The following is a 23,788-nucleotide window of genomic DNA, read 5'->3' as shown; positions in this document are numbered from 1 at the left end:
TTTATTAGTGCTATATATATGCTTTTTATTTCCGCTCTGTTATAATTTATAATTAAGCCTTCTTATAGCTTTAAACTTATTTCTGAAAAAAAGGAGCAACATGACATCCTAAACGTTAAACGCTTTTTATTAATGCTCTGTTATTATTATGTTCTGTTATTACTTTCAAATTCTTGTTGATTGATCATGACATCCTAAATGTCAAACGCTTTTTTATTAATGCTATATATACGCTTTTTATTTACGCTTTGTTATAATTAAGCCTTCTTATTACTTTAAACTTGTATCTGAAAAAATGGGCAAAATGACATCCTAAAAAAATTGTTCCTATTACAGACAGTTGAAGGGGGAGGTGGTGGTAGCGAGGAGACAAAGAGTTTAAAATTAAGCGAATTAATATTTAGGCTACCACACTTAGTCGCGAGAATACAATGTTACTATTATTTATTAAATAAATTAATATTAATACATTTTCATATTATAATTGTTAAGAAATAGTCGAAACAGGCGCGGGAAAAATCTGAGACGCTTATAGAAAGTTACTTAAAAACGCGTGTGTTAGAAAAAAACTGTCAAAAAGGAAAAATCTTACTGTTCTTGTAGAATAAGTAGAAGTATCTCTTCGAATAGCAAATAAAAGCCGAAGTGCTTCTATCGAACTTGTGTATTATCACGATTGAAACTACTTTTTAACGAAAATTACACGGAACGATTTATTACGCTTTTTGATGTCAACTACAACCTCTGACTACAACAACTCGAAAGAACAACTGAATAACAATAACGAATAAAATACGGAACGGCCGACTAATATATAAATTATAAAAACTTTGAACATTACCGCCCGCCTTGCCGAATGGCAACAGAAAATTAAAAAAAAAAATACAATAATTTGAAAATTGACCCTAACTGAAATGATTACAAACTAAATAAGAAAAAAATGGCGGCAGGAAAACAAACTTTTACATTAAATAAAGTAATGAAATAATTAGAAAGAAATTAACAATAAAAGACTGAATTAAATGAAACGGAATGAAATGTGAAAAAATAACTAGAATTGAATAACATTACTAATTTGTACAATATGGCAAAATGCTTAACTTAGCGAACGGACGAACAAGCGTTGAATTTGCGGTTTTGAGCGTTGCGACGCGAGCGTGGCCATCGGCACCGGAATGAATTTGAAGAATTCTTGCTAGAGACCATTTCGCCGGAGGTAATCTTTCATCTCGAATGAATACAAGCTGTCCAATTTGAGGAAGATTTTGTTGATTGAACCATTTCGTAGCGTTCTGCATGGATTGTAAGTAAAACTTTTCCCAAATCTTCCAGAAATCTTCGACCATACGACGAAGAAGCTGCCATCGAGAGAGTCTACAAGGAGGAACAACGGTGAGAGCGTTACCGATGAGAAAGTGAGCCGGAGTCAGAACATCAAAATTGTTCGGATCGTCAGATATTGAACATAGAGGTCTTGAATTTAGCACGGCCTCAATTTGAATCAAAACGGTGTTGAATTCTTCGATCCGACAATTTTTCGAAGATGGCCTTTAACGGATTTTACTCCGGCCTCCCACTTTCCACCGAAATGTGGTGCTCCGGGAGGATTGAACTTCCATCGAGTGCCGTCGCAGCTCAAGAGACTAGCCTTTTCTTTCCATTCTTTGGACGCTGCAGAAAACATGGAACGCAGCTCACGGTCAGCTCCAACAAGATTCGTGCCACAGTCGCTGTAGAGGCATTCACTGATACCTCTTCTTCCGGAAAATCGCTTGTACGCAGCAAGAAATCCCGAAGTTGAATAATCTGTGGCCACTTCTAAATGGACGGCTGAAGTGGCTAAACAAACAAACAGAATAAGATAACCTTTATACGTCTTACTACCACGTCCTCGAAGATGCTTCAAATGAAAAGGTCCGGCGTAATCAACACCGGTGTGTAGAAACGGGCGGGATGATATGACTCTTGAAGGCGGAAGTTGGCCCATCAACTGCTGGCTGATGACTGCTCGTTGTTTCGCACAAATCATACATCGATGAATGAACGAACGGACAGGTACTCGCCCTCCAACGATCCAGAAATGGCGTCGGATTGAAGATAAAGTTAGTTGAGTTCCTCCATGCAACGTAGCTCGATGATGTTTGTCGATCAGAAGAATCGTAATTGGCGAATCTTTTGGAAGGATGATTGGATGCTTCTCATTCCAATCCAAATTTGAAAATCGAAGGCGACCGGTCACTCGTAGAAAACCTTTACCGTCTATGAACGGAGAAAGTCGGAAAAGAGAACTTGAACGCGGCACTACACGGCCGTCCGTTAGAATTTGAATTTCGTCCGAGAAATGAAGTTGTTGACACTCGCGCACCCAGAACATTAAAGAGTCGTTCAGTTCATCAGGAGAAAGTATGTCTGAAAACTTTGAATTAGTCTTTACTTTATGAAAAAATCTCTTACACCAAGCAGTGACTCGCAGAAGCTTGTTCAACGACGAATATTTCAACTTTAAATCCCATCCTTTTTTCATAGCAGTTGCGGTGTTGGATGTATGGATAGAACGTGCTTCTGGAATTTCTTTGGCATCCGAATTGGGCCGAAGAGATGGCCATTCTGATGGTGGTGAGCGAAGCCAAGACGGTCCATTCCACCATAACGTTTCGGCTTCAAGTTTCGTCACTGAAACTCCACGGGAAGACAAATCGGCCGGGTTTTCTTTCGTCGGAACGTAGCACCAATGAACATGAGAAAGCTCCTGAATTTCTGTTACTCTATTCCGGACGAAATCTTTCCATCTTGAAGGATGACTGCAGATCCAAGAATGTGCCACCGTAGAATCACTCCATAGAAAAATTGGAACTTCGTTGAAATCCAGTGTTGCTCGAACGCGTTTTATCAACCGAACTAACAACACGGCGGCGCACAATTCAAGTCGCGGAATGGTTACGCGTTTAAGAGGTGCCACTTTCGTTTTAGAAAAAAGAAGAGAAACGTGAACATCATCAGCTTTTGAAACGCGAAGATATACTACCGCACCAAAGGCACTAGTCGAAGCATCCGCGAACCCGTGCAATTCAATCGAAGAACAATCGCGAGTAATTCCAAGCCATCTCGGAATGCGAATTACCGGACACGTTTGAAATGAGTTAGTGTATTCGTTCCATTGAAGAGAAAGGTCATGCGGAAGGATTTCGTCCCATTCGAGATTGCAAGTCCACAAATTTTGCATAAAAATCTTCGCAGTTACAATGATCGGAGAAAGCCACCCGAGGGGGTCGAATAAACGCGCAATGAATGATAGAACTTGACGCTTAGTAAGTTCTCGGAAGTCAAAATCGTCATTATTGAAACAAAATAGAAAGTCATCGGTCGAATTGTTCCAAAGAATACCCAATGCGCGAGGGGAATTGTCATCTTGAACGCACAACGTTTCTGTATCGGATAGAAGGTCTGAAGGAACATATGCGAGCGCTTTTGAAACATTTGAAATCCACTTTCGCGCTAGGAAACCGCCCGCCATTAAAACTCGATTTAATTGAAAGATTAATTCTTGAACTTCATCAATGTCATTAGCACCGGAAATGATATCGTCCACGTAAGTGTCGCGAAAAAGAGCAGAAGAACCGAGAGGCTGCTCTTCAACATGTTCTTCTGCTAACTGTCGAATACAACGAATTGCGAGATATGGTGCGCATGAAAGTCCGTAGGTTACCGTTGTCAGGTCGTAACTTTGAAGAGGTTCCGAAGGATTTTCACGCCAGACGATTCGTTGAAACTGCCAATCATCTTGATGAACGTCAATTTGACGATACATTTTCTCTAAGTCACACGCGAACGCGACGGGATGGCGTCTCCACCTTAGAAGAACATCAACAAGTTCACTTTGAAGTTTCGGACCAGTATGAAGACAATCGTTTAACGATAATCCAGATGATGTTTTTTGTGATCCGTTGAACACGACACGAAGCTTAGTAGTCGTACTAGATTCGCGAATCACCCCGTGATGCGGAAGATAGAAGTTGGGTGATTCGACTGGCACTGTAACGGGACGCATATGATTTAAATCGAGATATTCGCGCATAAATTTGCTATACGCGGTCTTGAAGCTTTCATCCCGCGCGAATCTTAACTCGGAACGAGAAAAAGTCTTAACAGCGATCATATAAGAATTTCCTAATTCACGCGGAGACTTTCGAAATGGTAAACGAACAATAAAACGTCCAGAGCTGTCACGCGAATGTGAATTGACGAAATGTTTCTCACAATCAATTTCGTCGGTAGATAAACACGGCTTAGAACTTGATTCTTCTTCTATCGTCCAGAACTTTTGCATTAAATCCGCGAATTCACGATCTATCGAACACTGAAAACCATATGGGTTGAAGTTTGATTGTGATTGATTCGACAGTACGCCGGAAAGAATCCATCCAAACGCGGTTTGCTGAGCAATCAAAGAACCATCACTGCTTCGTTTAACACCATTTTGAAGAATTTTAGAATATAAACTCACACCAAGAATCACATCAATTCTTTTTGATGATGAGATATCTGAATCGGCTAACGGTAAATTCAGTAGCTCAATCGGTAACTGAGCAGAATATTTTTGAGGTAAATAAGCGGTTAATTTCGGCAATATTAACGCTTCTTCGTTAAATGAAAGAAATGGATTGAATTGCGAACTTAATTGAACTGTAACAATTCCGTTTGAAATACTTGTACGTTGTGAACCAATTCCGGAAATAGGAATACTTGCTGATTTTCGTGGAAGTTGAAGCTGTTGTACAAGTGACTCGGTGATGAAAGAAACTTCGGATCCTTGATCAATAAGGGGTCGAACGATGACGGACTGTCCACGCGATGATTCAATCCGTACTAAAGCTGTAGCCAACAGTACCGGAGCATGAATGTGGTGCGAATGTAAAAGATGATTCGATACGGTTAAGTCATTAGCGGTGATGCTCGGTTGTTCTTGTATGGGCGCGAAAACTGTTCCTGACTTTGAAGGTTCAACTGAAGATTGTATTCTAGTTGAAGTTGAGCGTCGTGGCGCGTCGTGAAGAGATAATTTGATAATTTTAACATAATTTCGAATTGTTTCTATTATATTCATGACAATATAAAAATCAATTAAAAATGACTTTTCTTAGTGATCCTGAGTATCGCTATCTAAAATTACATAAAAAAAATAACATCTAATATTAAATAGCAGAAACACTAAAAATCGCATTCAATATATCTCTGTAATGCACTTCGGTACTTCACACACCACATGGTTCAGATAGTGATAAACATTTTTCGGTACTTTACTTAAATTGTTCTAAAATCTTTACTCGCAGTTCGCAGTTGCATGATCATTACATCATTTTTAAAGCGTTGTTTCATGTATGTGACTGTAGTGCGTTTTCGGTGAAATAGAAAAAATTGTGTGTGAAATGGCAAGTACAAGCGGTATAAGGAAGAGAAAAGCTTCTGATTCAGACTCAGAAACCGATGAAAGAAAAAAATATATACGTATCAAACGTATAGTAGTATCGTAGGAAAATAAATCCTAAAAAATTTCGAATGGAATGGAAATCAAATCCAATTTTTAAGGATTGGCTTGAAGAAATTAAAGGTTTGTGAATTAAAGTTATAACTTCTTGCTTTTTATTACCTACTGTTTAGACAATTTTTTTCTGTTTTCAGGAAAACCTTTTAAAGGTAAATGTTTACTTTGTGATGTTGTATTTACAGCAGATCTAACAGTCATAAAAAATCATGGAAAGAGTGAAAAGCATCGTACGAACGCTGCAATATTAGGAAAAAACAACAAACCGTATTACAAATGTTTAAAAAAAATACAGAACAAAAAGAGGAGATCCAAAAGGCAGAAATAAGAATTGCAGGGTTAATTGCAGAACACGACTTATCAGTGAATGTTTATGAACGTTTGGTATCTTTATTAAAAACTGCTTTTCCTGATTCGAAAATCGCACAAAATATTTCAATGGGAAGAACCAAAGCAACAAACATTATTAAAAATGTGTTAGGAAAATCACAAAGAGATAAACTTGTAGAGGCCATGAGAAGAAGAAAGTTTAGTTTATTAATAGACGAATCAACAGACATTATCAGTGTCAAAAATATTTGCGTTTGTGTACGTTTAATGATGAGTCAGGTAAAATATCTTTAAGCTTAATTCAATGTTTTCAAAATGATTCAGAAGAAACTAATAGACGCATAACTGCTGAAACATTTATAATAAAGTAATTGGTACATTAACATCAGAAAAGGTTAATTTAGATAATTTAATAGAGTTTGCATCTGATGGGTGCAACACAATGTTTGGGTCAAATAACTCTGTACTTAGTAGGCTAACTAATAACTTTTCTGCAGTTTGCAAAATTTTACCTCGACTCTGTGAGGATTTGGCTCACAACGTACATAATTTTTTCAAAAACTTGTAATGTCGAACCGCACAAAATTTTATGACCCTCCCAAACTCAGCTTACTTCAGCAATGGGCACTTTTACAAGTATATTTTAATCAAGAATATTTATATCATAGGCTGCAGTCATCCGAACATATATTCATATCCCTTAATGACCATAAAATAAAATTGTTTTATTACTTTTTGCAGTAGATATTGCCAAAATTTACAAATTTAAATGAGTGTTTTCAAAGTGAAAGGGTTGTAACATACAAAACATTACTATTAACGTATCTTAACCAAAATTATGTAAATCGAAACCATTCAGATAGTATTGACCTACAATTAAATACAGAATTTGTTAGTATTAAATATATGTACTTAGGAGTTGAAGTTCTAAATAATATTGACAAATTAGATACAGAATATAAACAGGACTTTTATAATAAATGTCGCAAATTTTTAATTGTGTTTTGCCTAGAAATTCAGAAAAGATTTAACTTCAACGATCACATATTATCCCAAATAGCTATATTTGATCCTAACTATGACAGCAAACCAAACAGTTTATACCCTATAATTAAAAACGTATCTAGAATAGTTAATGAAAATGAAAAAGAACATATTCAAGCAATAGATGATTAATGGCGTTTGTACATCCATAGTAAAATACCAGATGATATAAAGGCAGAAAGTAATATAGATGAATATTGGTTCAAAACATCGAAACTAACTGATGTTTTTGCAGCTTGGCAATTTTGTGTCAAAATTTATACCAATCAACTCAAAAACAGCCTGTACCATAATTTTGTGAGAGTTGACTGGCAACACTGCTATTGCGTGTCCGCTCGCTGATTTTAGTATGATTTCGAACGTGACGATGAATGCACGCAAATTTTGTCCGCGATCATTTAAAAAACCAAAACATAAGTTAGGTTACCTGTCAATCACCATTGTGCCATAACCACAAAAATAGTTAACTTATTATTTAATAAGTTAATTAAGATTATTTGAATTAAAATTATTCACCTTTAATAATAAACAAGAAAATTAACTTGTTCCTGATCCATATAATCCAGTATACCAGTAATCCCGAAGAATTATTCGTATCCAATCAAGAATATTTGTTACCGATTCCTTTTGAAGAGCAAGTTTCCTTACCCGAGAACTTCAGTAATCTACAAGATTAAGCTAATTGTAAGTTATAATTTTCAATTTCATTGTTGTTCGTTGTTTTGATTTTAACTTTCACTTAAAATTTCATTTCCTTAAATACGATTAATTTGAGTTATTATTTTGTTTGGTTATGTTATTACAATTTCATTACGTATAATACAATTATTAAAACTGGTTAATTCATTTACTTCGTATTAATTACAAGTTAATATTTTTAATTATTTCACTCAGTTTTGTAAAAATTTACTTATTTATTTTTGTACTCGTTTACTCAAGTGTTGAACCCACAATAACCCTGAAATCTCACCAGCTTACCTGAGTCATTTGACAAATTGACAACGTTGTAGAACAGTGTTGAGAGTTAAATTGCATTTAAATTTTTTTATGTTAATTGTTTCGTATTTATTTGAATTAATTAAAATAAAGTTTCTATATGCCACCACAATATCTACACTGATGGCTCTCGTAGCGAGGAAGGCATCGGAGCCTCTTTTGTAGTGTATTCAGGCAACGAGGTGATAGAAAACGCTAGGATTACGTTAAACGCCCGCTGCACAGTGGTCTCAAATCCCAAATTGCTGGCCAAAAATTGAAAAATGAAGTTTTTATTTAAGGAATTCTAAGTATTGGGTCAGGTAGAGGGATATTACTAGCGTCCCTTTCAAGGGTCGGGAACTGGCAGATGTTGCGTTTAGCTGTTGGTAGGATCTTATTCGGAACGGAGCGTGCGAACAAGTAGCGTCGGTCGTGCGCTACGTTTTAAAACTTCGGTTGTGTTAAAAGTGTATTAACTTCAAGTAGAATTCAGCTATTTCAATTCTACAAAATGGAATCTTCTCCTGGAAGTAAGTACATTTTCTATATCATTACAGTTTTTCATATCAACCCCACACCTAGCAACAAAAAATGTAAACATCTACTGTGTCATCACGTGCCCGCGACGAAAAAAATTATGTTTACATAGACTAAAAATTAATAATTAAACATAATTAAGTGACCGGGCAGGTATCATATCATTCTTTAGACTCTTGAGTATTACGTAACCAAAGATTAGCTGCCCATGACTGCCTTTTTCGTTTTCACCGCGTCGTTAATATTTGAAGTTTCAAATAATTATTAATTTGTCAAGTTGATTACATGGCTTACCACCTACTTGATAATTTTATTAAATTATGATGAAATTAACTCTACACCCATGAATAATGATTATTATTCACCGCATTAGTCGTGCCTGTTGATGCCATATTGGCGAAACACGTGTCGCACCGACATAAATTTAAGAAAATACATCGTTTAAGCAAAGAATTACCTTGCGTTTTTTAACCGTTTCATATTACATTTCAAGGATGAATCTGGAAAATACTTTAGCTATATACAGAGTATCCCAAAACTCGCGGGACGGCGCTATAAGTTTTGAACAAGTGAAGAAAAAAATTTCAAAATTTGGGGATCACTACAGAATCAAAAAAACTACATTTTTAGATAGTTTAGAACTTCCATGCAATGTAGAGTTTTTTTAGGGGATGACCACTCCTACATTTTTAAATAGCAACCCCTATCGAGTTTTACCTTATTTTAAAGGAAATGGAAAAAGAAACACAACCCCATAAACCAAAACCAGATATCTTAATTCTTTCAAGAATTATGAGGGGTAAGCGAAACCGGAGATAATTTCTTTTTACAATAGAACCAAATACACGGTTGGAAATAATTCACGAGCACACCTGTATAATCTGAACGCGTGTATCTAGCGCAAAAAAAGTTGGTATAGAAGTAGTACTAAAGTATTGTAACTTACTCTCACATGGAGAGCGGCACAACTGTGCTGGAAGGAGAAACATCAATAGCGAGAGTATCCCCCGTGAGCTTCGCGTACCATCGTTACACGACGTGGCATGGAGTCTATAAGTCGCTGTATTGTAGCGAGAGGGATGGCCAACCATGCCACCTCAACTCGCTTCCATAGCTCCTCAACGTTAGCCGGGGAAGCCGGGTTGAAGTATCCGACCAGTCATGTCTCAAACATGTTCGATTGGATTCAGATCCGGAAAACGAGCTGGCCATGGAAGCATTCGTATAGGGTGCTCTTCCACAAAGGTCTGTAAAACACGCCCGATGTGCGGTCGGACGTTGTCGTGAGCCGGTGCTCAATTCGAATCTTGATTCGTCGGAATACAAAATGACCCTCTACTCGGCAACCCACTAATGCCTAGCGTCGACCCACATGTGACGTATGCTACGGTGTACGGGTGTTACTGGAATCCGCTGTATCGCACGACGCGCGTGCAGTCCACTATCTACCAAACGCCGCCGTACAGTTCGCGTAGTGAGTGCGCCTTCCCCTGCCGGTGGCCAAACAGCTCTAAGTTCCCTTGAGGAGGACGCACACGACGCTAAAGCGCTGAGCACAAGAGCGCGATCCTCGTGTGCTGGGGTCGCGCAGGGCCGTCCCGGCCGCGGCTGAAGGTACCTATGTCCTACCTCAGACCATTCTCGCCATGACCGTTGCACGGCCGATAACGACCGCTCGAGACGACGCACAATTTCACGGAACGATACACCCTCAATGTGCATACCCACAAACATTCCTCGCTCAAACTCGCTTAAGTAACGCGATCGCCCATCCATTGCGCACAGAGTACGATAACAATGTGATCCCCCACACTACACCAAAAACAACCGGTATTTTCCATCCACCTCGGTCTCCATAGCGACGGAATGTTCCACTTGGAAGGGCGGCTCAATCAACAATGCCGGTACGGAACAACTCGAAACTCGCTGAATAAACTCGTCTACAGTAAACCTTTGTGCTCCGCAAATATTATGGATTTATCTTCACGCGTTCAGATTATATAGGGTGTGCTCGTGAATTATTTCCAACAGTGTATGTTGTTGATGTCGTCGATAAGTTTTGCGCAAGCTGCAACGTCAGCAGATCAACGAATGGAAATTTTTTACCACTTGATGAACGTAGCAGCAGTAAATTCAAGGATAATTTTTCTGTTGAACAACAATGCATTTATTTCAAGAAAGGTCTACTAACAAAATTTATCCAAGTGTTTTTTAGAAGACCAATATGACTATTTCATAGTGCTGTAAGGAGTGTTCTCTCCCGTGTTCCTAGTTTATTAACTGATTCTTTGTAGTATTATTATAAGTATTGTTTTGTTCCCGACAATCCAACCATACATACGCAGAACGTTGAAAATATGTGGATGAGGGTGTGAAGGTAGATTGCATTGTAGGCAAAAGCTGAGGTGTATTGAACTCAGGTAAAATATACACCTCAGCAAATATGTAAGTAATCGAGTCGACGTTGAAAAGCGACAGTCGACATCGACTAGGTATAAGAATTAGTAATAGAAATAAAGTACAAATTAGTAAAGGGAAGATTGGGTTTTATTTCATCATCCAAGCCCTCCATAAAAAAAGGACATTACATGGCGATCCTGCCAGGATACAACGAATAAAGAAAATTGAAAAAAAAATGAATTGTACGAATCAACGACATCAGTTTTGAAGATTACCGAAAATTATCGCATAGTCAAAAATGGGTTATAATCAATCAAAAGAGGAAAAAGAGGTTATAATTAGCCAAGCTGGTAACAGTGGCGGTACTACTTCGGATGTCCCCTTTAGTGTAAAATATGTTACGGAAATTGTGGTAATACTCTTCATTGTGGTTATCATTGGATATTTCTTGTGGCGTCGATGTGAGAAGGGGATGCAGAAGAAGATGCGAAGAGAAATAATCAGGAGCCGCGACCTAATCGCTTTAAATATTCGTGAAGACCAGTAAGTTTTGAATGGGATAAATACTGTCAGAAGTCATTTGATAGTTTAAAACAGGCATTAATAAAACCACCAGTTTTACAGTATCCAAATTTTTCTCCCGATAATCAATTTATTCTTAGAACTGATGCTTCTGGGTACGCAATTGGGGCTGTCCTTTGTAATTCTGATGATAGACCAGTTGCATATGCTAGTAGAGCTTTAAACAAAGCGGAAATTAACTATGCTACAATCGAAAAGGAACTTTTGGCTATAGTTTGGTCTATTAAACATTTCAGACCGTATTTGTATGGACGTAAATTCAAAATTTTTACAGCCACAGACCTTTGGTATATCTGTTTGGAATGACTAATCCGTCGTCCAGGTTAACAAAGTTTAGGTTAGTTCTTGAAGAGTATAATTTTGAGGTGCATTATGTGAGGGGTACGCAGAATGCGCCTGCTGACGCATTGTCAAGAATAAAAATTGATGTCAAAGACCTTAAAGTTTTAACAGAAAATGTTTTTATAACAACGAGAGCTCAAGCTAAAAACGAAATAAAGAAAGCTGCAAATTCAGAGATTGACGAAAGTACTAAAGATGATACAAGGACTGGCCACCCTGGTATTGTCGAACTGTTGAAGCAACCTCTGAATTCAGTAGAACTAAGATGTTTAAACAAAAGAGAATTATCATCTATTCACAATAAATTAATTAAGTCGGGAAAGCTTTTATATGATGTAAAATTACAAATTATTTGTATAATTAATGATTTATCGACTCTAGCTCTAGACGCAGAGTTGAAATCTTTATCTAGTATTTGTAAAAAATATGGAGTTCCAGAATTGTTTATATTAAAGTATAAAGAAAATGAAAATTTAATTAAGCGCTTAACAAATGATTGCAATCGAATACGAGAATATAATCTTCAAATTAACATTATTTCTAATGCAAAAAGCATAAATTGCAAGCAAACTCGACAATTAATTTTAAACGACTTTCATTTGCTTCCGACCGGAGGTCATGCCGGTGTGAATAGAATGTATGCAAATGTGAAAAAATATTATTTTTGGGTAAATTTAAAGAGTGACATAGAAAAATTCATTAAAAAATGTGACGACTGTCAGAGGCACAAGTATTCCAAAAATAAAATCGAACCTCTAACAATTACAACAACAGCGTCATCAGCATTCGAGAAACTATATTTAGACCTTGTAGGACCCATAACCCAGGATAATGACGATAATCGATACATACTGACACTTCAGTGTGAACTTAGTAAGTTCGTAGAAGCTTATCCGCTTAAAAACAAGGAATCTGAAACGGTGGCAAGGTCATTTGTTAATAATTTCATCTTAAAATTTGGGATTCCGAAAGATATTGTTACCGACCAAGGTACCGAATTTTTAGCAAAAGTTTTCCAACAATCAGCACAAATGTTGGGAATTAAACATCTAACCTCTACCGCTTACCATCATGAAACCTTAGGTTCTCTCGAAAATACGCATAAAAATCTGGGGGCGTATTTACGCATACAAACCAACAAATTTCCATACACGTGGAGTTCTTGGATACCTTTTTGGTGTTTTTCTTTTAACAATACCGTCCATAGTGAAACTAAATACACTCCTCATGAGTTAGTTTTTGGAAAGGTTTGTAATTTGCCACTCAACACTCTAAATAATAGAGAGCCCATTTATAATTTTGATAACTATCCGAACGAACTAAAATACCGATTAAGCTGTGCATGGAATGATGCTCAGAAAAACTTAATACAATCAAAAACCGATAGAAAATGTAAGTTAGATAATAAGATTAATAGTGTTAAGTATAAATGTAATGACAAAGTGTTGTTAAAATGTGAAGGACAGAATAAAATGGAAGCAATATATAAGGGACCCTTTAAAGTTATAATTGATCAGGCGCCTAACGTAACTTTAAAAATAAACAATAAGCATGTTGTAGTACATAAGAATAGAGTTAAACCTTATTATAGTTAAAAAAAAAAAAAAAACATTTTAATAGTGATAAATAAAATAAACATTGTAACGTTAATTTTATTTTATAAAACCGGGAAGGTGTGAAGGTAGATTGCATTGTAGGCAAAAGCTGAGGTGTATTGAACTCAGGTAAAATATACACCTCAGCAAATATGTAAGTAATCGAGTCGACGTTGAAAAGCGACAGTCGGCATCGACTAGGTATAAGAATTAGTAATAGAAATAAAGTACAAATTAGTAAAGGGAAGATTGGGTTTTATTTCATCATCCAAGCCCTCCATAAAAAAGGACATTACAAGGGCGAAGAGGAAACTGAAGCGCCAATGTGGTACTTCAGAAGCCCTCTCTCCCTCTTACCACCATGAATTTATTTGGCGAAACAAATTCAAAAGTCATGATATTTTTTCAACGTTGCTCGTATGTGTAAGGGAGCGGTACCCAGTATGATAAGTATCATATTTATTATTCAATTTTTTATTTCCTATCATTTTTGTTTCATTTTACAGATAAACTATAGTAAAAAGACAATATATTTGTGTAATGCAGATATTTTCAATACATAAAAAACTTTTTTTTTAATTTTTAAAAATAAAAAACAAATGTTTAACAAATCAAAAGAATATACGAATTAGAATTTAAAGGATTCAATATTAATCCTTTTGCAATCGGTTCTCCGAATAAACCTATTTATAATTTTATATAGATACTGTATTTTACACAAATATATTTTATTAACTGAAATTCAAATAAAAAAACTGATATAAAAATATGAAAAATTATAATTTTGATTATTTTTATTAACCTTTTCATGAAAAATTAATAAAAATGTCTGTTCATTGTATGAAAAAAAAATGAATATATTATATTATGCATTTATTTTTTTATAACTTTAATTAAAGTTATATTTTACCATTTTATGTAGGAAATAATGGATAAGCATTTAAACGGAAAAAGATTAATTATATGGAATTTTTTACTCCAATAAATGAAGTATTGGCAAAATGCAATTTTTGTCATCAAAAATTGTCATACAAGTCATCAATCAGTAATTTGAAACAACACTTGAACAGAAAGCACCCGACAATTCACCAACCTACTCCTTCTTCAATCTCCCCCTTATTGGCTGGAACAACTTCAACCACACCGTTACCATCAATCAGCTTAACCATTTCTTTACCCGGAAACACTTCTGCTTCACCACCGATACATTCAACCGCTCCATTAACCACAATAGCTTCAAATCCATCTTTACTACCAACTTCTTCCGTTTCTTCGACAGGTCCTCGAAGGTTACAACAAACCACCTTACGACCGCCTAAAAAAGTAAGCTTTTTAGAAAAGTAAATGCTTGATGAAAAATTATTACACTGCGACATTAAATCCGTTTTATGCTTTGCCTAGTAGAAAGACTCTCTCAAACACATTGCTACCGGCAAAATATGAAGAACTTAAGGCCCAACCTTTAGAAACGTTGAAAGAAGCAAAATCGGCAACTGTTACAACAGATTGCTGGACTTCCATCAACAATGAAAGTTACATAGCTGTAATCGCCCACTTTAATGATAACAATTTTAGCATCAAAGCTGTTTTGTTAGAGGTTTGTGATGCCAACTAAACCACACAAGCGAAAATCTTGTCGCTGAGCAAAACGAATTACCACAGAGAAGGGGCTTGAAAATAATATATTGATTGTTATAACAGATAATGCGGCAAATACAAAAAAGCAGCAAGTGAATTTTTACAATGGAAGCACTAGGGTGCATCGCACATACAATTAATTTAATTGCCAAGGATGCGTTGACTGCTAAAAAAAGTAGTGTAGCCAAGAACAAACTTGATTTTTATCAAAGACAAAACGGAAAAGACCTAACAAAGTTGATACAATCTGTGGCCACAAGGTAGAACTCAGTGTACTATATCTTGGAAAGGATGAAAGAGTTAAAAGAAGTGTGAGCGGCATTAGGTGCTCTGGGAAAAGAAGACTGGCCCTCATTAACAAACCTAGAATTTGTTGTTCTGGAAGAATTAATTGAAATTTTGGCACCAATGGAAACAACAACAGTTATGAATAGTGAAAAGAAGTTACTTTATCTTCTGTAATCATAATTTCAAACCGCCTTTCTGATTTATACAAGCAATGTATAAAGATAATATTCTCTCATCCATTTCAAAAGATGTTTTAGAAAAAATTATTACCGGCATTGATACAAGATTCAAGAACATGGAAAGCAGTACTTCATTACTTATTAATACATTTTTAGATCCAAGATACAAACATATCGGATTTTCAACAAATACAGCATGGGAAAAGGCTAGAGCGGCAGTCACTTCATCCTTAACATCACTGATTAATTTAAAAACCGCTGAGTCCTCCCAACCAGTCGATAGTGACAATAACGATAAAATTGAAAGTTCAAAAAGCTTCTCTGTTTAATCCGGTCAGATCAAATCAGTCGAAAGCAATCATAGAAATTGATAGGTATTTAGATGAGCCTCTTCTCGAACGTGAAAAAAAATCCATTAGATTAGTGGAAAGAACATCAGTATAAGTTTCCTTTCCTCAGCAGCCTGGTGAAACACATATTTCGAACTGTTGTCACATCGGTACCATGCGAAAGGGCGTTTTCCAAAACAGGCCAAATAATTTCCGACCGCCGAAGCCGTCTAAAACCCGAGAAAGTACATCAAATTATGTTTCTGAATCAAAATAAAAGCAGTCTGCCAAGATCTTAAGCAAATATTTTTTTATTCTAAATTTAATCAATGATATACAATTAGATGAATGTACTAATATTACAAATTTGGCTGGATGGAGGATACAATTGCAGAGAAATATTTGTTTTACGAACTTACTTGACAAAGGACAAGTGATGAAATTTTTAATGTTCTTAATAGAACATTTATGCTTAAGAATACAATGTCTTGAAATATGTGCATAAGTGTATGTATAGATGGGGCATGTGTTTTAACTAGAAAACTTTCTGGAACCTCAGAAACAATAAAAGCAGTTGCCGCTGAAGCCCATTTTACACACTTTATCGTGTTCGCAACAAAACAAATTCAAAAAGATCAAAATTTACTTTGAATCAGTCTATAAAAGTATGTCAAAATTTGTATCTACTATCCGTGCCAAATGTCAAGGCCCCTCACTTTAGAGATCGATATCTTCGAAATCGCTCGATAAAAAAAATTACGGCAAAGCTTGTTGTAATCACTGAACATTTCTATGCAACATATGTTAATTTAAAAATGTTAGGATCCGCGGTTTTCTCTTTATCGCAAGTTAAATAAAAAAGTACTTGGCGCGCCAACTCGTTCTCTCAGCCGCCCGTATCGCAAGCGATGCCGCCGCAGCCGAACTTGATAACGCAAGCCCCGTGTTTTGCAGCCGGAATGGCACCACCTCTTAACGGTTCAACTTATTGTTATTGTCCACCATACGTTTTAAACACTTCTCAACCTAACTCGATACAATATCAAACCGCGTGTTCTACGCGAGGTACCATGCCATCGACGACAATTATTCAGCGAGGTACCTCAAATGACGTCATTTGCAGCTCTTCAAACACAATTACATTCTCCAGCATCTTCAGGAAATTATTCAAGTGGATTATATCAAAAATTCGCACCCGAAGCACAAAATGCAATACTTGAATACGATCCCGATGGGAATTCGGTTAGACCTGAACGATTCGTTGAATCTGTCGAACATGCGCCATCATTTTATGGTTTAAACGATAGAAATACCATGATTCACGCAAAATTAAAACTACGCGGTGCGGCAAAGCTGTGGAACGATTCCGAACTAAATTTGAACACATGGCATGAGTTCAAAACATGCTTTTTTGAAAACTTTCCGACGCATGTACATTCTGATGTACGCGCACGAACGCAACAGAAGAGCGAATCGTTGTGAACGTATGTTTTCTCGACGAAATCTATTGCGTCCGGTCACGTTGAATACAGCGTAGTTGCCTATATCATACAGGGGCTGGCTATATGACGCTTCGCTAACAAAGCAATTCTATACAAATACACCAAAAACTACAACAGAGTGGACACCGATCCCAAAATTGCCCTTACAGACGAAAGGCATAAAAGGAAAGAGAAGGAAGACCTTCGCTTCTCCAAAGATAAAGATATCAAACATCAGGATACAGAGCAAAGTTCGAATGCTAGAACGGCCATTGAAAATACAGTTGCAACACAATATAAACTAGGCAACAAAGCAACCTGTCCGTATTGCATGGATGGTGTACATCGCATGAAGGATTGTCCACTAGTGTGTTGTACGAAATGCAAAGCAAAGAGTCACCTACCAAGAGACTGCAAGATAGAGCGAAAATCTACGATGATCGTAGAAAGCAAAACAAATAACATGATGATGTCGTTAACAATTAATGGTACCGTCCAACAAACACTAGCAGACACAGGTTCTTCAGTTAATATGATATCCGAAAGCAAAGTACATGAGCTGGATATTTGTTATTTCCAAAATATATCGAAAAAATTTCTAAAATATACAGTTGTGACAATCAAAAGGAACAACCAAAAGGTAACAACAAATATAATGTTTATGTGTTATGTGTAACATAATATTGCATTGTTACAGATTGGGATAAGGACACCAACGGTATCTTAACACTGTTACATTTGTTACCACCAAGTGCCAGAGGAAGGGGTGGAGTAAAAAAAGAATCACTTTCAGAGGCAACCCAAAAATTAATAGTGTTTCATGATGTAAGTTTTTATTAACTATACTAAATAATTGGTTTGTTAGTACAATTGTCTAATATAGCAATATTGGGGTTTTAGCTATCAGGAAGTTTAGATGAATCGTTCTGTGGAAAGAAAACCGACCAGCCGTTTCTGGTAGCCGTTGGCACTTCAAAATTAAACATATTGGACTATTATATTGCAATAGATGGTGTTTTGGTGCCAACAGAAACGAAAAATTCCTTAGCCGCATTAGATGAATTGTTCCAAGCTCATTTTATATTCAAAACCAGATATGACACCAGTCTAAAATCATTTTGGAAATTCATCCAGAAAGAAATATATTGCTTGAGTACAAACGAATATATTTCATTAACACCACGAGAGCGAGAAATACATCTGAAACTGCAAGTTATAGATGAGTAATGGTGCCGTTTTAAGATTATCTTATTTTGCGTATAGACTACTATATTTCTACCTCAATATTTAATGAAAATATTTATTAAAATGTGTGACGTCTGTGCTACATATATATTTCAACCACCTGGTGGTGCTCTTCCGACGCGTCACGTTACTACAAAAATATCATGTTAAACGTAAGAAAAGACAATAAAACACTCGCATAAATTGGAATAATATATTTATATTTAGTATATATCTAAAAGTTGGTTGATTTAATTTAAATTTCTAATGTTTAATTTTTAAGAAAAAGTAACAATCATCTTTGTTTTTTAGTATTGCAACAGTTAGTTCTAGTAGTTGTGTTCTACTCAATATTTTCCGTATTTTTTTACTTTTTTATGTTTTAAATATATTATTAAAAAATAAACAAAACTGTTATGACTTAAATACGGTCCTGTTCAAAAATCCTTAAAACCTGAGTACCGCCCTGAAAAGTAACTAAAATAAGCGAACTTTTAACAAAAAAAGAAAAGGTTAACTACATATAATTAATTCAAGTTATCTAGAAAGGAGTTACATTTAACTCTTTCAAGGAAACGTTTAACTAAGAAAAAGATTAATTTAACTACTTGTAAGGATTTCAAAATATCCATAAAGGTGTCATTCTAACAACATGGAGTTAATTAACAATTATCTTTAGTTAGATTTCTCCGTTTTATGTATAACTAATAGCTACTTCTTTGGAGGAATTTAACTACATTTAACAATTTAAATTAGTTAAATTTTTAACTCCGTATAAATTTGTCTCCGAAACGGATGGTCGCGAGGGAACTTTCAGATTTAGTTAAAAAAGAGTTAAATTTAGCTCCGTATTTTTAACAGTGTATCCGGATTAAACGTTGCAACCTGTCAAAACATAGGTCTTGCAAAATGTACTGTCGGAATAATGGAAAATATGTTCAAAACAAAATTCCATATAGTTCAGGACTCTGCTATACCAGTACCTATCATCGTCGGAACAGATTTTTTTCGACAACCATCTGTAGTACTTCAAATAGAAAAGGGAATTGCCAACATAGAGGTCGAACTAAATATTTAGATTCGAAGCTAACATGGGATGAACACGTTTTTCAGATAACAAAAAAATTAAACAAGAGCATATTCGCTATAAGAAATTTAGTCAATATAGTACCACTCGAGGTAATAATAAAAGCCTATTATGGCTGTTTTTATCCTCACTTATCTTATGCGATCCTGTGCTGAGGGCATTCTGCGCACGCGGTACGAGTATTCCGAACACAGAGGCGATGTCAGTGTTGTCGGCGGAAGTTTGTTGATTACAAACTTTTGACACTGCCTTGTCTCTACATACTCACTTGTGTGATGCACGTTAGGAAAAATCTGCCTTCTTACTTAAAAAACAATCACTGTCACAATTACAATACCCGAAATAAGAATGACCTTATTATAAATTACTTATATTAATTACTTTTATTAATACTTATTACTTTTTTATTATTCACCCAATCAATTCCTAATATCTCGAAAGTTTTCTTTTTTCCGGGCTTTTTTAATAATGTACAATAACTACCCGATTTTTTTCCTGAGCTACCCGAGCTTCCTTGATAATGCGAACAATCAATGCAATTAATAATTTACAAAATTCTGCTGGTTGTTATGAATCTAAAATTGATTCCATGTTAAAATCAAAACAATTTGAAGGACTAGCAATTGAATGTAAAATCAAATTTCATAAATTACCACGAGAAAAATGACTAAACTCACTCGTGATGTCTTTAAAGGATAGATTAATGAAGCAAAGCAACTTTAAACTTAAAGACGAAAATTATGAAGACTTGGAGGATGAGCAATTGAAAAACATATTTAATGTATATTATTTATATTTGAATATGGAAGAAGTTACGTGTAGAAGAAGTATAAAAGAGAATAAGAACTTTGAATTTTATTTTGAAAATGAAATTAAAATAAATGGTTTTAGAGATTTAGTAGAAAACGCACTGACTGGAAAATTCCAAATCGAAATTCCCAACATCGTGAAAAAAGCCAAGGTCATTATGGAAACAATCCCAGTTAGCAGCGCTGAAGCTGTACGAGCTTTTAGTTCGATGAACAATATCGTTACAACGAAAAGATCTTTTCTCACTGTTAAACACGTTTCGAATTTTATGACGATCTACTTAAATGGGAAATCTTTGGAAGAATTTAACCCTAACCCTAACAATATAATTTTTGTTTTATTTATTTACCCGTGTTTAATCTACTTCTAAAATATAATATATTGTCATATTTAAGTAAAGATGTGTATTTCCTAATTAATTGGGGGTGAATCCCCTAAAAATAAAAAACATCCAATAAGACTATTTCATAGTGCTGTAAAGACTGTTCTCTCCCGTGTTCTTAGTTTATGAACTGATTATAGTATTATTGTAAGTATTGTTTTATTCGTTTTTTTTTAATAATTTTGCGTTCCTTTTTTTAATTTATTAGTGTTTATTAAGTGTTACTATTATTTTTTAGTGTTACGTTTAGTTTTTAGTGTTACGCTTACTTGTTAGTGTTAGCATTATTTTTTAGTATTCTTTTGTATATATAAATTTTAGGTAAATTTAACATACCATCAAATCTAAAAGTTTTTACATTGAATATGCGTATATGTTTATAACTAGTACAACAATGGCAAATAGAGGGCCGACAACAATCGTCGTTGTTGCGACAATTTTGCCGGTTGAAATAATGTTAGCAGAGACGTTTTCAGCACGTGATCTGTACTGCAATTTTATTTCAACCATTGAAGACACAATTAGTTTTTTGGCAACACGGCGACTTTTTGCAAATTCGAGAGAATGTGATTACTACGCCACATTACTATGTCGCTGACAAGGAGAGCGTGTGTCAGCGATGGAAAGCAGTGGACCTGCAAGGAATGTAGAAAAAGCGTGTCAATACGAGCCGGCTCATTCTTTCAGAATAGTAAGCTAAAATTGACACAGATTTTGGAGATTATATATGGATGGGCGAGGGAGCACCCGCAGTATGAGGCGGCACGTGGCGCCAAATTGGGGGAAGGATCCACCCACACCATAGTGGATTGGTACAACTTTTGTCGGGATATAACCGAACAGCACCTTGTCGACAATCCTACCCAAGTAGGAGGCTTCGATGAGAACACGCTGTTGTCTAAAACGGTGGAAATTGATGAATCGAAATTTTTCCACCGTAAATACCACCGTGGACAATGGCGTGAAGGCCACTGGGTTTTTGAGGATATTGAACGAGGTAGTGGCAACTGCTTTCTGATGGAGGTGCCGGATAGAACGGAGAATACCCTAACCCCAATTATTGAAAGGTACATATATTATGTACAGAGTCAGCCAAACTAAACGCCCCATTTATATTTGAGTTGAGTATGCTTACTTTAGATTATCGTTAATTACTCCGATTAAATAAATTCATTCGATCTGATAAATTCGGATTTATCGTTAAAAATTTATCAAACGGGAGTATAAAATAACTGTATATGCGACTTAAATGTAATTGTTTAAACTTTATTTTGGATTTAACCCATTAATGCCTAGCGTTGCGTTTTCGCAACGCACTGCTTCTTCTTATCTACAGGTCACCAGGTACGACATTTCGATCCGAATCAAAGCGGATATTTTAGTTGAAGGAAGTATCTTATCGATTTATTTTCGCATTTTGTGCGATTCGGCTATTTTCCCTACTTTTTTCGCTGTTGAAAATCGTGAATTTCACGGTTTTCCGTCTTCAATTTTTAATAAATTGGGAAAAATGAAAAAAAATACTGAAAAAAGAATTCCTCTCGTATGCTCCCACTCTTAGTTCCATATATTCTACGGAAAATATTATTTCGTGGCGATTCGCGAGTCTACTACTTGCCAGATAGCCGCGAAGGTCAGTGTTGCGAAAACGCAACGTTAGGTCGAACCGGTGGTCGAACAAACAATATGCGCGTGCAACTTCAGTCCACTTGCTAGGTCAACGAATACGCTAGTTGACAGCAGTACCGCATCAATTTCGCTCTGCTCTATGCTATATCATCTTGCATTATTTACATATAATTTTGCGAAAAAAGTATACGACCGCTCGTGAAATCGAAGACTTGGTGAATGCTAGCTCTGATGAAGAGGAAACAGCGACTCAAATTCGACATGCCGACCACGTGGATTTCATAGTTCTGCCGCCAGAAAATATCGATGCGATTAGTGATAATGAAGATATAGATGAAGGTACACAGTTGATGAGTGATCTGAGTGGGGATATACCTAACGACATTACGGGCCATATCGAAGTTATGTGCGAATTCGATAACGATTGTCCACAAGAACCGATATGTGAAAATAACGAAGATTCGAACATTAGCGATCGGCCCTTTGTTTTGCTCAAGCCTAAGTGGATGAAGACTAAGAACTATAAATTCTTGAAGCAGCCGGTAGTTTTGTCCATAGAAAAACACGCAGACATTTATACAAAATTAGGTAATTGATTTCAGTTCTCTCATTCATTCCAATGAGTGTAATTAATTATTGTTTCGAATTGCAGGAGCACTGAATCCATTACAGTTATTCGAATTATTTATCGATGCTGATGTCATCAATTTCATTGTTCAAAGTACAAACCGATATGCGGCTATCGATCGCAATGATCCCTCTTTCAAAACCGATGTCGAAGAAGTGCGCAAAGTAATAGGAATATTGTTTGTGACTGGGTATCACACATTGCCGATAATCAGGTGTTATTGGTCGGATAGCCCATCTTTAGGTTGTGCGATAATAAAAGCAAGCATGACTCGTGATCGTTTTCTTCGTGTCAAAGCGCATCTCCATGTATGCGATAACCGAAGCCTCGATCCGAAAGACAAATTCGCCAAGGTGATACCCTTGAATGATATGATGAACGAACGGTTCATGCAATTCGGCGTCTTCGCTCACAATTTATCGATCGACGAACAAATGATTGCATATTTTGGTCGACATTCTTGTTAAAATGATTTGGATTCAAGTATTGGTGTCTTTGCTCGTCCGAAGGATACCTTTTTTCATTCATACCGTACGCCGGCGCATCCAGTAATAATAATAAAGACCTCGGACTCGGTGAGAACGTTGTTTTTCGTCTGGTCTCGAAATTAGAGAGTCCGAGCCAACACTGCGTGACATTCGACAATTTTTTTACGTCGCATAAACTCATGTCTCGTCTTTCTTCATTTGGATATTTCCCCACGGGAACTGTGCGAGACAACCGAACAAATAACTCGACGCTTACAGATGTGCGCACAATGAAA

The 23,788-nt window shown here is 36.1% G+C and overlaps 1 protein-coding gene across 1 annotated transcript; it reads right to left on the bottom strand.

Moving 5' to 3' along the window:
- Positions 1 to 324: 324 nt before the first annotated feature.
- Positions 325 to 5,104, bottom strand: LOC111421661 (uncharacterized). The gene is made up of 2 exons (XM_023054838.2): positions 2,455 to 5,104; positions 325 to 2,409 (listed from the first exon to the last, which is right to left on the bottom strand). The coding sequence occupies exons 1-2, from the start codon at positions 5,102 to 5,104 to the stop codon at positions 1,502 to 1,504; spliced, it is 3,558 nt and encodes a 1,185-aa protein (XP_022910606.2). The 3' UTR covers positions 325 to 1,501.
- Positions 5,105 to 23,788: the final 18,684 nt, after the last annotated feature.

The sequence above is a fragment of the Onthophagus taurus genome, chromosome 11, assembly GCF_036711975.1.
Source record: "Onthophagus taurus isolate NC chromosome 11, IU_Otau_3.0, whole genome shotgun sequence".
NCBI classification, from domain to species: Eukaryota; Metazoa; Arthropoda; class Insecta; order Coleoptera; family Scarabaeidae; genus Onthophagus; species Onthophagus taurus.
The sequence above is the reverse complement of the archived record's forward strand: the minus strand, read 5'-3'. Positions and strand labels throughout refer to the sequence as shown.

Bases quoted from the DNA above. Each gene is read 5' to 3' on its own strand.
- LOC111421661 (XM_023054838.2), bottom strand. From the start codon at position 5,104: ATGAATATAATAGAAACAATTCGAAATTATGTTAAAATTATCAAATTA. The intron at 2,410-2,454 runs GTAAGAGATTTT...CAAAGTTTTCAG, and splicing joins TCTGCGAGTCACTGCTTGGT to ACATACTTTCTCCTGATGAA.